Raw genomic sequence first — 16,693 nt, 5'->3', positions numbered from 1 at the left:
AAAGGTTGAAAGAATTAAATAGGTTTAACTGTCAAAATCAAACCTTTTATCAGCTGACATAGTAAAGAGGAGGTGTCATTTTAATTCACTCAGAAAAGCTGGTCATGCACTAGAAAAGAAATATAAATAATACCAATATCAAATGAAAGTTATTCCGAGCTATATGAGTAATCACAAGTTAATGCTTGTCACCTTACTTTAAAGGGATAGTTCACTTTAAAATGAAAATTCTGTCGTCATTTACTCATCCTCATGTTGCTCTAAACCTGTATGAATTTCTTTTTCTGATTAACACAAGGGAAGATATTTTGAGAAATGATGGTGGACACACAGTAGTAAGTGACCATTGACTTCCATAGTAGGAAAAAAATATTTTGGAAGAATTGTGATAAATGACTAAGAACATATGAAGAGTTTCGTTGCAAAACGAGATAAATCCATTTTTTAACATTTTTGTCAAAACATGTTTATTATTATGTTATCATGTTATTATTTTGTTTTATGGTGCTACTTAGCTGTATTTTTTAAGTTATGAAGGATTACATCAAAACAAACCAACTGCAGTCCAATTGATATTAATTGGAATGCTCAACCAAAAAACGAGATTTCTGAACAATTAAAAAAATGGTGGTTATCTCGTTTTGCAACGAAACTCTTCATATTTTGATAAATGATGGTAAGCACACAGTTGATGGTACCCAATAAATTTCATCAAATTTTTTTATTCCTACTATGGAAGTCTATGGTAACATACTGCTTTGTGTTTACCATGATTTCTCAAAATAACTTATTTTGTGAAATTCATACAGATTTAGAACAACATGAGGATGAGTAAATGATGAGAGAATTTTCATTTTAAAGTGAACTATCCCTTTAAAGGGTAGTTCGCCAAAAAATGAAAATTCAGTTTTTATTTTTCCCATGGGGTGCCAAAAGTTGGTCCTGGGGGCCGTGTCCTGCAAAGTTTAGCTCCAACTTGCCTCAGCACACCTGTAAGTTTCAAGTGTGCTTGGTAACATAGATATATTCACTAGATGTCGCCTTGGGGTTCTAAGTATGTGTCAAAACCACTGCCATCTTGGAACAGGGGTCTTGTCATAGGCAGTAGCTAGGTAATGCTATCTCCGCCTGTACTTCAAACTGTGTATGGATGTTAGGCCTACTAGCACTATGTATTATATTTAGAAAAAGTAGATTTTCTGATTCAGGTGTGCTTGAAACAGGGGAGCCTTGCATGAGCATCATTGTAGGCAAAGGTGTAAGTGAAATAAAATCACCATAAATCGTCCTGATTGCGAGTTTTTTTTTTGTTCGTTCCAATGGTCAGACATGTATTAAGCACTGAGTCCAGAGAAAATGTAAAGTTTGCATTGACTTTGTATGTAATCTGCTCGTGCAAATCGTTGAACTTGCGTTGTTGAGTATGCCTGGAAACACATAATTCCCTTCGCGTCAGTGCACATGCACTAGCGCAGCGAGTACACATGCACCAGCGCAGCGAGTACACTGGCAAGAGCAGAGCGAGACCTTCAGCCTATGTGCCAGGGCTTAGCCCCGGAGGCCCCGGCTCAATTTAAACCCTGGTTATACCCCATTTAGCACTAATTTTATAGGTGTGTTTGAGACATTACCTGATTTGCAAATCTTTTAGTAAATCAGACAATGTACTAGGATCGAGGAACACATGCATATGGTACCTTTAGATTTGATTTCCTCTTATTATTATTTTTTTGCTATTCTGCATGGTGTCAAAATACATTTTGGGGCCACTGGATGTGCTCCACTTGAAACATTTCTATGTGCAAAACAGATGTACTAAATGCTATGAATTGTCACAGTCATGACAGCCATGTTTACGGACTGGTTTCAGGCTACGGTTAAAGGCATGACTTGGTACGTCTTCGTGTTCTTACCGCTTTTTCCTGCCTTAGTGGTGATGAACCAAATCACCAGTGCCTTTCTGCCCAAAAAGAAGATTACTAACTGAACACTACTGAAGTCTTACAATTTGTCAGCATATCCCACATTTTGTTTATTTACTGTAAGACTTAATGTCATGAACGATTTTCTCTTTCTAGAGGAAGGAAGAGAATTTCAGGAAGGGAAGTGCATCTCTCTCTCTCTCTCTCTCTCTCTCTCTCTCTCTCTCTCACACACACACACACACACACACACACACACAAATCTGTCGTCCTGCTGTGGCTCTGTGAATGAGTTATAACATATATCCACCCCTGAAGCAGAATGTGATGGGTTCTTTCTATAATGTGGTGATATTTATCAGTGCCGTGATTTAGATCCTTTCAAAGATACTTTACATCTTCTCCACTCAGAGCTCCAGCAGACAGGCTTCGGCTGACAAGCACAGGGTTATTGAGGAGAATCTCGCACAAATAAAAAAAAATGAGCCATCCATGCTTCATGCTTTTCTCTGATCAGACATTTATCCGATCGTCAAAAGTGTAAATGTCCTTCGAAATGTGTTTGAGAAGATCGCTCAAACCACTTTAGGAGGTGGTCTGGGATGTGAAGCAACGCGCTTGTTGCTTTATGGAGTAATAACAGTGTGTAAAAAAGTTTTCTGTAAGAGAGAAGCTTTTTTAAGCGCTTTTTATCCTGTCATTGTCCTGTCCGCGCCGTCTTAAACTGTGTGCATACCGCTGGCAACTAGCAACGCCGACAACCAGACAACCAGAAGCAGTTGTTTATTTGCTGCAAAGCTTCAAAGTATAAAATCTACAATGAGCTATAAAACTTTAATAATCCAGAAGGGCAGCCCTGAAAAAAACTCTTAGTCATTTGGTTATGTTTAAAGAGCACCTATGGTCCGATTCACAATTTTAAATTTTCTTTGGTGTGTAGTTGTGTATTAGTATTTGTTAACAATATGCAAAAGGTAACCCAAAGTAAACGATGACACGAGTTATCGTCTCCAACATAAATCTCTTTTCTTGGACTACAACAAACACACGAATTGTAGGCAACAGTTAACTTCCTGGGCCTGTTGACATGCACACGACATTATCCTAATTCCTCCCGCTTTATCTCACAGTCTGTAAGTTAACTCCTGTTAGCATTGAATTGTGACCGAATCTTTCAAACATGGTAAGGAGTGTCACATTTCCGGCTGACATCAAAGGTATTCAGGCCAATCGCAACATACGTACATGTTGTGGTAGCACCTACATAAATACAAAAAAATATGTTTATTGTTATGCCTCTCATACATTACACACTCTAAAAAAGGATGTGTTCATTTTTTTAAACATCTTTTTGTGTTGTGCTTTTAAAACATTGTTTAATTTTAACACTTTATGTGTCATTTTGTGTTGTTTTTGTGAATGGCATGACCGCAGGCGCAGGTCATGATGATCTTAACATGGCTGACCCAATTAGAATACATCTTTCTCCATCTACAATTAAACAGCTTTTCTAGGTCACTGATATGACTGTAAATTTAAGCAGTAATGGTTTAGATTGCATAAACATCAAAAATCTCTCGAAGCACTAGTCAAGTCAAGTACTAACAAGTACACATCCTGCCAGCAGAGGGCACACTCAGTTCAGTTTGCTGCTTCCTAGTTTTTATATCTCACAAACATGACAGGAACCAAGACAGTATTGCAGTCTAAAGCCACATTTTCCATGAAAAACAAAATAATAACCTGAAGCAAATAACTCAAAAATCCTAACAAAACCCTCCCACTTCTCTTTTTAGACTCCCAAAACACCAAAGAAGAGAAATATATTCCAGTGTAAGCTGTTGACAGCTTTGATTTTTCAAAACTTGAAGCCATCTGCCTCACAGCAAAGATAAAAACTTCTAAAAGTTTGCAAATAAAAACACCCCCATCCTCTCGGTGCTTCGGTTTTGACTTTCTTCGTATCCAGTGGGTGTAAAATTGTGTCAATATTTCAAATAAGTGTGCTGAACTGCAAATAAGAAAAATCACTTCAGTGCATCTTCATGAGCAATGAACTACATATCGTTTTATGTGGGTCAGAATGTTGGCAATTGCAACTCCAATGATGACGTTAGACCTTTGGTAAGACATAGCCCCGGAGGTGTTTCCAGAAAACATTGTCAGAACAAAATAAGAAAAACACTCCACAGAAATATTACAACAATAATTCAAACTCTGATGTTGAGGACAATTAGGGTAGGAATGGCTGGAGGGTATAAGCAGGCTCAAATTTGATTTATTCACAATCTATCTGCTTTGAATACAGAGCATGGCTAAATTTGATTAGGCCAAACAAAGCTAACTTGAAACTGCTAGTGGAAGTTTAGATATGTGGAGGAGGAAAAGACCCGAGGACCCCTCTGCAATCAAGTGCCACATTTAACTAAACGACTGAATCCTATATGGATGTTTTAGGCATGGATGTCACAGCAAGGCTGTCTGTTATCTATGACATTTGAGTCAGAGGGGTGGATTTTGTTACGGAAGAACGCAGTTTCAAGTTACCTGTGTCATCTGTAGGATTAAGTCCCTGTGCCAAGACACTTAGTTTAACTGCACAGTTTTTGCCAGGTCATTAGGTACGAGTGTCAACTTTTCTGTTGTGCAAGAAGCTACCATAATTGCTTTAGAACTGACATTTACACTTCGTACATTTATTAGTGTTTTAGATATATATAATATATATTTATTTATTTATATTATTTTGTAATTTGTCTATGCAAGGTTATTCAAAGTTTGTTGAATATATACATGGTCGTATCCAGTATACGCTTTACCTTGATAACTTTGTCATTAATCTAATTGCATGCCGGGGCATCATCAGTCGACACTATTTGAAAATTAAGAATAAGAATGATATTAACCGAATGCTCTCGCATCAAATCCAATTAATCCCGGCTTCAGACTGTTTTCTAAATAGCACTTTGTTGGCAGAATCCGCTAAATGTCAGAGTTGTAACATGGCTGCAGCAGGTGTAGTGATATTACGGACTGCCCGAAAATAGTCCCCTTGGTTACTTTCAATAGCTGGGGACTATTTTCAGGCGTTCCGTATTATTATTGCGCCTGTGCAGCCATGTTACAGCAGCAAAGTCCTTGATTATTACGCCATAATGAGAGTATAGTTTCTAGCCATATCGGCCTAGAAAATCGCAACTTTTAATTTTCCGTCGGTCTTAGTACACGATGTAACCACACAAGAGTCAAGTTTTAAATAGGAAAAAGATCGAAACTATTTGGTCGTTTTTTTGGTGCGATGCTAATGGTCTGGTCAGATTCAATGGATTATGCTAAGCTATGCTAAACAGTGGTAGCACCAGACCCGGAGATCAGCTGAATGGACTCCAAACGGTAAAAATAAAATGTTTAACTCTAGGGGAGCTGGAAAATTTGCATATTTTTTTTAAAAAGTGGAGTGTTCCTTTAAAGTCACCGGCCACCACTGCTTGGACCTGAAGACAACCCAAACGTGGCAGTGACAGTTCACAGCGCCCCCTAGTGTGTGGTTCAGTTTCTTCATTTTTACATTCTGACTTTCATCATTTGCAGGGTTTCTAGTTGTATCTTTAGTGACTGTGCAACTATTTACTACTAGTCTTGTCCAAAGAAGTGTATTTATTTTTAGACATGGAGGTTTTTGCCAAAAAAGTATGCACTTAGAGGGTTTTGCAATGGAAGAATTTGTTAAATAGCAATGAAATGGCTAAAGTGACGTTTGTAAAAATAAGGCATTAAATTACTGACTAATAACCTTTTCATTGCCATTAAAAGTGAAATTACTGAACCTAAACATAAGAGACTGATAAAAATGCTTATTTACAAGAAAACATGTCAGATGCACTTAGAGGGTTTTGCATCTGAACTTCTCAATTGTTTACCTAAAGAGCAGGGACTTTCAGCATTTGGTCTTTCATTCATGTAACATTTCCAATTATCTTATATAACATTCACGTACATAATTGTCACAAATCATCTATGTAATTGGTCTAACCTCTAAAATAAAGTTATTCTCAAAAGGGAAGTTTTGGACTGGATATGGTTGCTTATTTTTTTATTGTCCTGAGGTGGCTCTGACTTCCTAAATCCTGACTAATTCACACATTTTTTTCTGTCTCCAGAAACTCAATACACTTTGTCACTGCAAAGTAGGTAAAATAAAACAGAGCAAAACAACAACCTAAATGCTGACCTTGTGATGACAATCCATGTCTCAACCTCACATACATTCTCTTATTTACCATTTACATGTAAGTCCAGGTAGGTAAACAATGGGTGTGATGCTATTTTTTCCATGGGTGCTGAAGAGGGGCTTGATAATGCTCGATAAGCAATTTTACTTTCATACAAAATGGCACAAAGGGAGTGTAAGATAAGCAACTGTTCCAAAATATGACTTAATTTGTTGTGCATGCCATTCACTCCATCCTTTATATAGGCTATATATATTTTAAACAAACATCTTACCTTATCTCCTTTGGTTGAACCCCTCCTGTAATTACCTACTCCAGCAGACGAGTTCATTCCTCAACCGTATGTCTGAGAAAGATAAACCGGAAGTTACTTTAAAAGAAACCTTTTAACAATATATCCCGGCTTAAGGAGGACGCTCCATATTCATACCAGCAGTGGTGTTTTCCGAGTTCAAAATCCGTACCACGGAGTAAATGCAGCAGACACACAATGCAGAACTTTCCCACGCTAATTTGTGATATAAAATGTTCATCCGACAGCATCAATGTGCGGTTAAAGGCAGTTTCCCGCCGGGCGGGAAGTTACTCTCCCTCACCTCAAAACTGCAGGCGCACGGCGAGTCTCCCTCACAGCAGCACGCGCGCTGAGTGACGTAACCTACCTGCGGGAGTTCTTCTGTCAAAAAAAAAAGTGCGCGCCGAGCTCGTGATTTCTCGTTAAAACGCGGGGATATCAGCCTCTTTGCAACGCCTATGCAGAAATCTGTTTCTTCAGCATGGAAAACTATCTTTAAAGTATCAAGTATGTATACTGGATACTGGAATGGTGCAGCATTAGCTGCCTAAAGATAGCATTACACCATGCAGTCTCATCACATTTATTTAAGAGAAACAAACATTTCAACTGTGTTGACACAAGTTTCTGAATTTTTTAATGTTTGAAGTTTGTGCTGAAATGCTTAAAAGTTTTAAAGGGGACACAAGACTTTTTAAAGATGTCAGATAAATCTTTGGTGTCCCCAGAGTGTCAAAATATCATAAAGATAATTTATTATAGCATGTTAAAATTGGCACTTTGTGGGTGTGAGCAAAAATGTGCCGTTTTTGGATGTGTCCTTTTAAATGCAAATTGACTGATCTCTGCACTAAATTGCAGTGCCGTAGTTGGATAGTGCAGATTAATGCCTAGCGTACACCAAAGGATTTTCACAGTCCCAGACTAAAGACCGGCAGTCTTTAGGAATCTAACTGGAGTCTCTGCGCGCTCCCGTCGTCTCGATCGTTAACTGTGAGGTGATAATCTGCAGTCAGCGACCCGATTTATGCCAGTCTTTCTTTAGTCTTTCATATCAAACATGTTTGATATTATCGCAAGTCCCAGCGTAGTCTCATGACGTAAAACAATCAACAACCAATAAATTCGTTCTCCGGAAACAGGAAGCCATCAGTCACAACAAAGAAACATGTCGACGGACGTGGAAACACAACGAGCGCGAAGTAGGCGAAAATGGACCGTGGATAAAGAGGAGCGCATTGATGAGCGGTGGGCAGAGCAGCCGTGTCTTTTTGATGTAAACTCCCATTCATACCACGACAGAGTGGAAAAAGAAAAGAAGTGGAGCGATATTGCCTGTGTGTGTTAACATGCTAACTCTACCACTCTATTGAATGGCATAACGTGCTAATGTTTTCTGGTATGTGCTTACATTCTTCACGCCGCAAGCGTGAGCAACGCGTAAGTGGCGCGTGTTTTTTTCGGCGCTCATGTTAACAAGTTAAAGCACAAGCACGTACACCGCACGCGTGCGGTCATACATGTGACGCCATAAATGTCATCAATGTGTGTTTCAAACAGTCATGATTTTGAGCAATGTAAAAGAAAGCAATGAAATATTTAAAAACACCAGAAGTCTGCGCTGTCATTCACTTTCTGCCCAGCAAATGAGTCCTCATATAGCTTAATACTGTTCAGAGAAACAGATAACGTACATCTATACATCTAAATCTTATGCTTAAACTGTTGACGGGAAACACGATCGATTGCTTCATGCTGTCAATCACTGAGTGTTTTTTTATTTTATCTTAAAACCTAAGAGAAACAGATTTAATAATGCGCCAAGGGCTTTTTATGTCTATAATTGTGTATTGTGTATATATCTGTCATTACACGAACCAGAACATCACGAAAACAATGTGGGTTAAACAAATCACAGTTATATAAATTACACTGACCGTCAAAAACCGTCTTGAAGAGGTTTTGCTCATTAATGCATATAAAATAAAGTAATGTGAACTTGAGATTTTTATACTGTTATTACAGTATGTCGCTTTGGTACATGTCTCCAATCATACTCACAATTTGCAAAACAGTAAGTGCATTTCTCAAAACAATTCGGACAAGTAGCAAAACACCATGAATAACCTGCAAAAGCCACTCTCTTACTCAAAATTCATCTCTCAAATATCTGTGTCAATGAACATGTCTTTGCCATCAGAATGACAAGTCAATGTGTCATTGTGTATGGATAAGACTTTATTGTTTAGTCACGTTGTCAATATAACTAATATCTAATAATATTAGACTTTCACTGGCAGCCCAAATTTAGCCTTGTTAGCCAAACACGCTTGCTGGGTCAGGAGGTATAGGAAGACTTCAGTGTAACTTGTTCAAAGAAATAAGAAACTGCTTTTTTGATGTGCACAAGTGACACAATGATGTGAGAAATGAACAAGTAGTTTTGAGAATTTCAATTCTGATCTGAGAAATGTACCAAAGCGACTGAGAAAAACTGTAAACTGCACAGTATGCGCTGCAAACGCAGCTGGTGTGAAAGCACAATGAACACGCGCATACATTTTTGTTAAATCACTGCTGAGCATGATGATAAAAAGCTAAAATAATCTTGTTGTAGTCTTGTAAATAGTGTCACTACAAGATTCAGTGTTTGTAAAATCTTTAGTCTGAGACTAAAAACTGTGAACCCAAGTCTTTTAGATGTGAGCTGATAATCTTATAAAGTCTTTTCTAAATCTTTTCAAAGTCTTTAGGTGTACACAAAGCATAAGGGGCAGTATATCCCCTTCTGACATCACAAGAGGAGCCATATTTCCAGGTCCTATTTTTTCACATGCTTGCAGAGAATGGTTTACTAAAACTATAATGTTACTGTTTAGGGGTGAGGTTAGGGGTGGAGCATAATTCTTGTAGACCCAATTATTGCAAAATTGCCACTAACCAAATTATTTATTAGTGCACTTGTTGTTCTGCTCCCAGGTAAGTGAGTGTAACAAATTTTTCTCCATTAGTGGCATATTTCAGTGTAATGCTGTGTAAATTGTTATTTGAGCACAGAATTAAGATTTTACAGAAAGCATGCAGGTTTTAATTTAATGCATAAAAGCTTTCACAGTCTGTTCAGATCTGCACTGCACATTGCAGGATATTTAAATTAGTTTTACCTTACTGCAAAATGGGAGCCAAAAACTGTATATTCTAGTATAGTCACTTGAAATCACATGGAATGTGGTAAAGGGTGGCAACATCATCTTTTCTCCCATTAATAGTTTTCTCTCAGTGTAATTAGGAGGACAAAAGCAATTTTCCATTAAATTTGTTTATCGTGTGAAAAGTAAATTAGACACAGTGGGAGGTGGGAGTATGGTGAGGAATTAAATCTCTCCTGCATGTAGAGCAATATATTTTGGTTTTATTTACCGGTATTTAAAAGTGACTTTGTTCCTGTAAGTGAAGAGATTGTCAAATTGAGATGCAGCTAGTTATCATACACCTTTCATAAATTTAAGCAGACTTTAGAACGGCACTCTGCTAAAAACTGTAATGACACGTAAGGAGTGGAAACAACTGCAGGATAAAATTCAAACAATGTTTATTAAATATAAACAGAGAGTGAGTATTTAGAGTCAATGCGGAAGTGACACAGTCCGGTGTTGATGTTGCTGACAATGGTGGCGAAGACTACGGTGGAAGTTGGTGTAGAGAGTATTGAGTGCGACGTTGGTGGAGTGGTGAGCAGTGGTGAAATCCAGGCTGAACACGGGAACATCCACACGAAGACGACGACAATACACATCCAACTGTAACAGTAATCCGAATCGACACGAGACAACCAAACAACACGGGACCGAACACAATGAAAGAATCTGGCAGGGAAGGAACAGAAAGTCATGTGAGTATTTATGGAGGAGATGTAATGATGAACAGCTGGAGCGAGACACTCAATAGTCCAGGCAAAATAGCGTTTTACGACAGACTAATTGTAAAATAATTTTTTTCAGCCTGGATCATTTCTATGAGGTGTCCAGAACAACATACTAAAAGTCCTAAGAAATCCTAGTTGAGGAAATATGTTAATTTTTCATCAATCCGAAATGTGTGCCAATAAGGCCAGACTACAATACACCCCAATGGGGCTATTTTTTTCCTTTACTCCTATCAAAATGAAACTTTACACAATGAAAGTACCCATGAAAAGTAATTTTTTTTGTATTACAAGTTGTTTTGAAAATTACATTTAATATGCAAATGAGCTATACACTAATCGAATATGCCCAAAATACACCCAAAAGTAACTTTTTGGTATTACAAGTTTCTTTTGAAATGAATTTGAATATTCACATGAGCTTTACACTTATTTAATATGTCCTAATTTGCATAGACAGAAACACCATTCATATGTATGATAAATATATAGGCCCAATGTTCATCCAATCATCCTGCTGCTTTTAGACAGGCGCAGGCCTCTACCTAACCTACATTTTTTTCAATTCAATTTTATTTATATAGCGCTTTTCACAATTTGGTACCTTTTAGACCTATGCGTATGTGTTTAGTCATAGCAGTGATTAACAATCCCTACTGAAAAATTTAGCTAAGACCAGCATAAGCTGGTAGCTGTTTTAAGGTGGCAGTAGCTGGTTTAAGCTGGTCCTCCCAGCCTGGCAAAAAGTAACCTGGTGTTGGCTCGTTACGCTGCTTGGCTGATCAGTCATTATTGGCATTAATCTCCCATCCAAAACATGGCACCCCCAAGGTTTTGGGTCCATAGGTTCACTTCCCCCTTTCCACTTCATCATTTGGTAAAAGACCTGGAGACTATGGAACTTTGCAGCTGCTGACGTTGGAGGGAGAGATTGAGCTTCCACTGGAGATGAGTTCTGAGTTACTTTAAGAAAGAATTGCCTGTTATCTTAGCATGTCCAGTGATTCATCCTTTTGCCCCCATACAGTGATACTAGAGCTTTTTCACCTGCAATGATGATGCCTTTTCCCACATTTTCCTGTGACTGGCTAAACACCTTAGTTTGTTTGAGAAAGCCAGTGTCATTCTTTACTTTTTTCAGTGCCATCCCTTTCCTATGCAAAATAGACGAGATGTAGAATGATTGGGGTTGGATTGTTTGAAGAGCTCGATGTGTCATCTTGAATGGAAAAAGTTTGAAATCATTTAGTTGCTTTTAAATAAATATCTATAATACGGTAGTGTTTTCGTTCCCTGATTAAAATGTAAGTATGGAAAACAATCAATTACACATTCTTAATAAAAATGTCATTTCAATTCAGAAACATAAGAGGATTTTATATAAATTGTTTCAGCACTGACCCATAATAGTGCCCCAACAAAATAAATGGCCAATTGTAATGAATGTATTTTGCAATGCAATTTTTTTTACCCATATCAATGCTGCAAGGAAACCTCAGGTACATTTATGCTGTTATACTAGTGTGACCTTAAGAAAAAAGGAATCAGTCTTTCTTGTGTTTTGTTAATGATTTACTGTGTTGATCTATTTTCTAACTTAACATGCATTTAAATTGTACAGATTTTGCTAGTCCTGCAATTCAGATTGCTTTAGTGAGGCAATTTTATCAGATGAATATAACCCAGAGGGGAAGAACCAAGTAAAGAACAAACCAGGAAATGATATGGGGGTGCCCGAACCAAAAGCCACAAAGAAGGGGTTGAGGATCCAGGCTGGATAAAAAACATAAAAAAATTAAAAAACAAAAACACACACAAAAAACACAACCCTCCCCTTCTGTTCAGGCTTGTGTTCCTTCGTGAACCTGAAGATAATACCGGCGGGGGTTATACAGCTGGCAGGAACCAAAGCCAGGCAGTTTTCAGGTTAGAGGCCAGTTTGAAAGCAGCAGGTTGATTGGATGAACATTGGGCCGATATATTTATCATACATATGAATTATGTTTCTGCCTATGCAAATTAGGACATATTAAATAAGTGTAAAGCTCATGTGGATATTCAAATTCATTTGGAAGAAAACTTGTGGTGCCAAGATGTTGCTTTTGGGTGTATTTTGGGCATGTTCGATTGGTGTGTGGCTCATTTGCATATTGAATTTGATTTTCAGGGCAACTTGTGATACAAAAAAAATTACTTTTCATGGGTACTTCAACTGTGTAAAGTTTCATTTTGATAGGAGTAAAGGAAAAAAATAGCCCCATTGGGGTGTATTGTGGTCTGGCCTTGTTGGCGCACATTTCGGATTGATGGGGGATTGGCACGTTTCCTCGGCTGGGATTTCTTGGGACTTTTGGTGTGTTGTTCTGGACGCCTCGTGGAAGTGATCTGGGCTGAAAAAAATTCTTTTACAATTACTTCTATTTTTTGCTCCAAAATGGGTAGTTTGACTACAACACACAGGTGAGCTGAATCGCTCTAATGAGCACATGGCAAGGGTAAGTGAACAACAAACACACACACACACATGACACGGAGGAGTGAATTTCCTACCGTGACAAAAACACTTTGGTTTGAAGCGTATCAAAACAAAATGCAGCTGCAGTGCTGACAACACAAAAAGCATAAGCAAATTTATATTGTTGAATTTTTTGTTTTAATAAACATAACTTTTTAATTTGGAATGGAACAAAACCTTTTTGTTGGTCTGCAGCTAATTTTAAGGTCATTAGAATTAATGGCGTAATTATATACTGTAACTAGAAAATTATGTTAAGAATAACAAAACATTTTACTACTATTTTACTAAGCCATATAATGTTACAGTACTATTGAGTCTAAACCAAGAAATATATGAAGTAATTTGGGCACCCTTCATTGGCATTAACCATCTTATTATGGCCTTGGGCTAAGAGTAACACATTTTCTAAATGGGTCTAGCTAGTGGCTATAAAAATTAGGTTAACAGAACACAATCAATTTAAAAATGTTGTCTCCACATTAGTGTGCACTATAGTTTGTTTACTCGTGACCCGTGTGAGCCATTCAACAATCAATATAGCATTGTTGATTCCCTTTAATAGCATTGTTCAAGTATGAAAAATACACTATATTGTAAATATGCCAGATGCACAGTGAAGTCTACTCCAAAATTACTAGCAGACTTTTCTGACAAGCTTGCCATAGCTATACTTGATAGGCTGGCTGTTATGACAAGAACCTTTGGCTTTGGAAGGCTGAGCTGAAGATGACATTGCTTCATCCAGCCCAGGATGTCAGAAAGACAGAAATGTGCAGAGGTATTCAGGTCATTGAGCTAAAATGACAGACTTGTGTATTATCTATATAGGTATAGGAGAAGTATGAGATATTATACGTGGGCCCAGAGATGCTTTTATCTAAGAGTCTTCCAAACATACGATGCACAAAATCAATGGCAACTTCATACCGATGCCATAGAAGAACCATTTTTGTTTTTCTCATAAAACTGTTAGTCAAAGGTTATTAAAATATCAGTTTCTTATCTTTTTCATAGCCTGAAGAAAATTTTTCCACTACAACAAATCTTTTGTGCAGCAGAAAGGTTTTGTGATTTTAAAGGGGACATTTCACAAGACTTTTTTAAGATGTAAAATAAATATTTGGTGTCTCCAGAATACATATGTGACGTTTTATCTCAAAATACCATATAGAAACCATATAAAATACAAATACCATTTATTATAGCATGTTAAAAATGGCCACTTTGTAGGTGTGAGCAAAAATGTGCCGTTTTTGGGTGTGGCCGGCGCATGTTTTCAATAGTTTCCAATGGAAGCTTGGCGTTTTTCTAATAAGCCAGCAGCTAGCAGTTTTCTTCCGCGCTGAAAATCGGAGCACAGCGGTTTTCCGCGCTGAGCGTCGAGAGTTGAAAAATGTTCAACTTTGGAAGAAAAGCTCCGCTCGTCAATGTCAGTTCTCACGCGGCCGTCCAATCACAGTGGAGGTGGGGCGGGACAAGTGTCAAAGCAAACCAACCGTCTCACAGCTGACGTATCAGAGCTACCAAAGTGCTTAGCTGAAGAAAGCTGCCACTCAGCTGAAAAACAGCTGGCATGCGGCGTTGTCCAGGGGTTTCAGCCGCGTTTAAAAGTTTTGGTATACACAACCCCTAAGGGGCAGTTTTATCCCCTTCTGACACCACAGGGTGAGCCAAATTTCAATGGCCTATTTTTTAACATGCTTGCAGAGAATGGTTTAACAAAACTACACTGTAAAACCTAACAGTCAACTTAAGTCAAACCATTTAAGGAAACCGGTTGCCTTAAACCATTTAAGTTTTAAAACACATACATTTAAGTACTGTGAACTTGAGTCATGTGCAATTATGCACTTATATTTAAGTAGTGTGAACTAAAATATAAGTGCATAACTGCATATGACTCAATTTGTTTAAGTTCACAGTACTAAAATTTATGTGTTTTAAAACTTAAATGGTTAAATGCAACTAGTTTACTGAAATGGTTTGAGTTGAATTAACTTTTAGGTTTTACAGTGTAAGTTACTGGGTTGATCTTTTTCACATTTTCTAGGTTGAAGAAAGCACTGGGGACCCAATTATAGCACTTAAACATGGAAAAAGTTAGATGTTCATGATATGTCCCCCTTGAAGGGTTTTATGGAACTGTACAGCCCAACACAGTGTTTTTTTTTTTTTTTAAGATTGACATCATGCATGAGCATTTTTTTCAAGGGTGAAATACTGTAGTATGGCTGACAAAGACAAAATAGATTTTAAGAGCAATACTGATATCGAATCTAGCTAGGCAGTGTCTAAATGCGGTGTGTCTTTCCCGAGCTCTTACTGTATACTTCATCCACGTCTGTACATGAAAGTAAATTACAACCTGACTAATGTATAGTTCCTTTTTTCTGGAGGAGAAATCAGATCACTGTACAGGCATAATGAAGTTCACGTTCTGGTCCATCAACCAGATCAAATCACTATCACAAAGAAATAGATAGCAATGGTGCTACAGCAGCAATCCTGTTAAAAATCAAGACATTTATAGTCATTTAAAGCATTTTTAAACTGGCATCATTGACTGAATGTTTGGGCAAATAAAATGATTTTAAATATATGGAAATGTGGTTGCTAATGGCTTTCTTGTAAATTAGGAATAAAAACCATTAATACATAATTATCACACAGCCCTTACTTTGTTAGATAAGTTAATTTTAAACAGTGAAACTGTTTAGCTGCTTAATTCTGACGACTGTGTGTTCTCGGACAGATCTCTTTACATGACTTGTTTCCATTGAATGCAGGGTGACAATTATAGCAATGCTCCCAGAGAGGACAAACGACATACGATCTGGAAGCAAGCATCAAACATAGAGACTGTGTGTTTAACCAGCCTATCTGTATGTGTGTTTGTCTGCGAGAAAGGCTGTATGCAAAACTGTGAGTGTTTCTCTTATTTTCTGGCATTGGCTTACAACAATCAATTGACCGATATTTAAGAAATACCATGTTTCCCGGTTCCTGTTGTCAATAAGCCTTTAAAACAAAATTTTAAAGTATTATGATAAACGGTGAAATAGCACCATACCTTTAATCTTTATTTCTCAAAGGTTTTGAAATCAGATTCATCTGAAAACCAGTGCATAGTGGAAAAACTGGAAAAAACTGACACTACACTCTAAAATGCTTGGTTGTGTCAACCCATAGCTTTGTTAAAAATTGACAAATCCTCTTGGTTTTAATTAACCTAGAAAATGTCCATATTTGACCCAACCATGTGTTGAAACAACCAAGCATAGGCTACCGTAGGTTATTGTAAATCCAACTATTGGGTTTGGCTTTATTTTATTATACACACTTTCATAAAAAGGTAACTGTACAAAAGTTGTTACTAGAATAGTACCCTTTTAAAAGATCCTAATATGCACCATTTAGGAACAAAGTTGTACTTTTTGTACTGCCCCCTGACAGGAAAACAGGAATTTCAAGGATTTCATATTTTTTTAATGATTTGAAAATATTTTTTCTATTGTGAATAGATTGTATCATAAAAGTGGAATCCCCGGGTGGTTCGCAGGAATTGCAGGGGGTTCGTGAGTTGCTGAAAAAATAATAAATTACAATAAATCATAATTTTAAAATAAATTTAAAATAAAAATCCAGACACTAATAAAATCGATATTTTTTACTTAATCTAAATAGCATTGTAGTCACTACAATATCAGAAAAGGTATAACAATAACTAAATACTGATAAAATCTTTAAAATGGATGAAAAATAAAGGTTTTTGAAGTCAAACATGCAAATGTGTTATTTAAT

The 16,693-nt window shown here is 37.3% G+C and overlaps 1 protein-coding gene across 1 annotated transcript in view; it reads right to left on the bottom strand.

Moving 5' to 3' along the window:
- The window catches only part of dpp6b (dipeptidyl-peptidase 6b), a 174,108-nt gene extending 167,329 nt beyond the window's left edge, over nucleotides 1–6,779 (bottom strand). Inside the window, exons 1-2 of the mRNA XM_055203016.2 lie at nucleotides 6,585–6,779; nucleotides 6,429–6,500 (exon numbers count right to left, since the gene is read on the bottom strand). Coding sequence (XP_055058991.2) covers nucleotides 6,429–6,485 — 57 coding nt within the window. The 5' untranslated portion in view covers nucleotides 6,486–6,500; nucleotides 6,585–6,779. The remainder of the gene's footprint in view (nucleotides 1–6,428; nucleotides 6,501–6,584) is intronic.
- Nucleotides 6,780–16,693: the final 9,914 nt, after the last annotated feature.

This window comes from Misgurnus anguillicaudatus, chromosome 2 (genome assembly GCF_027580225.2).
Source record: "Misgurnus anguillicaudatus chromosome 2, ASM2758022v2, whole genome shotgun sequence".
Taxonomy (NCBI): domain Eukaryota; kingdom Metazoa; phylum Chordata; class Actinopteri; order Cypriniformes; family Cobitidae; genus Misgurnus; species Misgurnus anguillicaudatus.
This window is presented reverse-complemented; position numbering and strand designations above follow the sequence as displayed.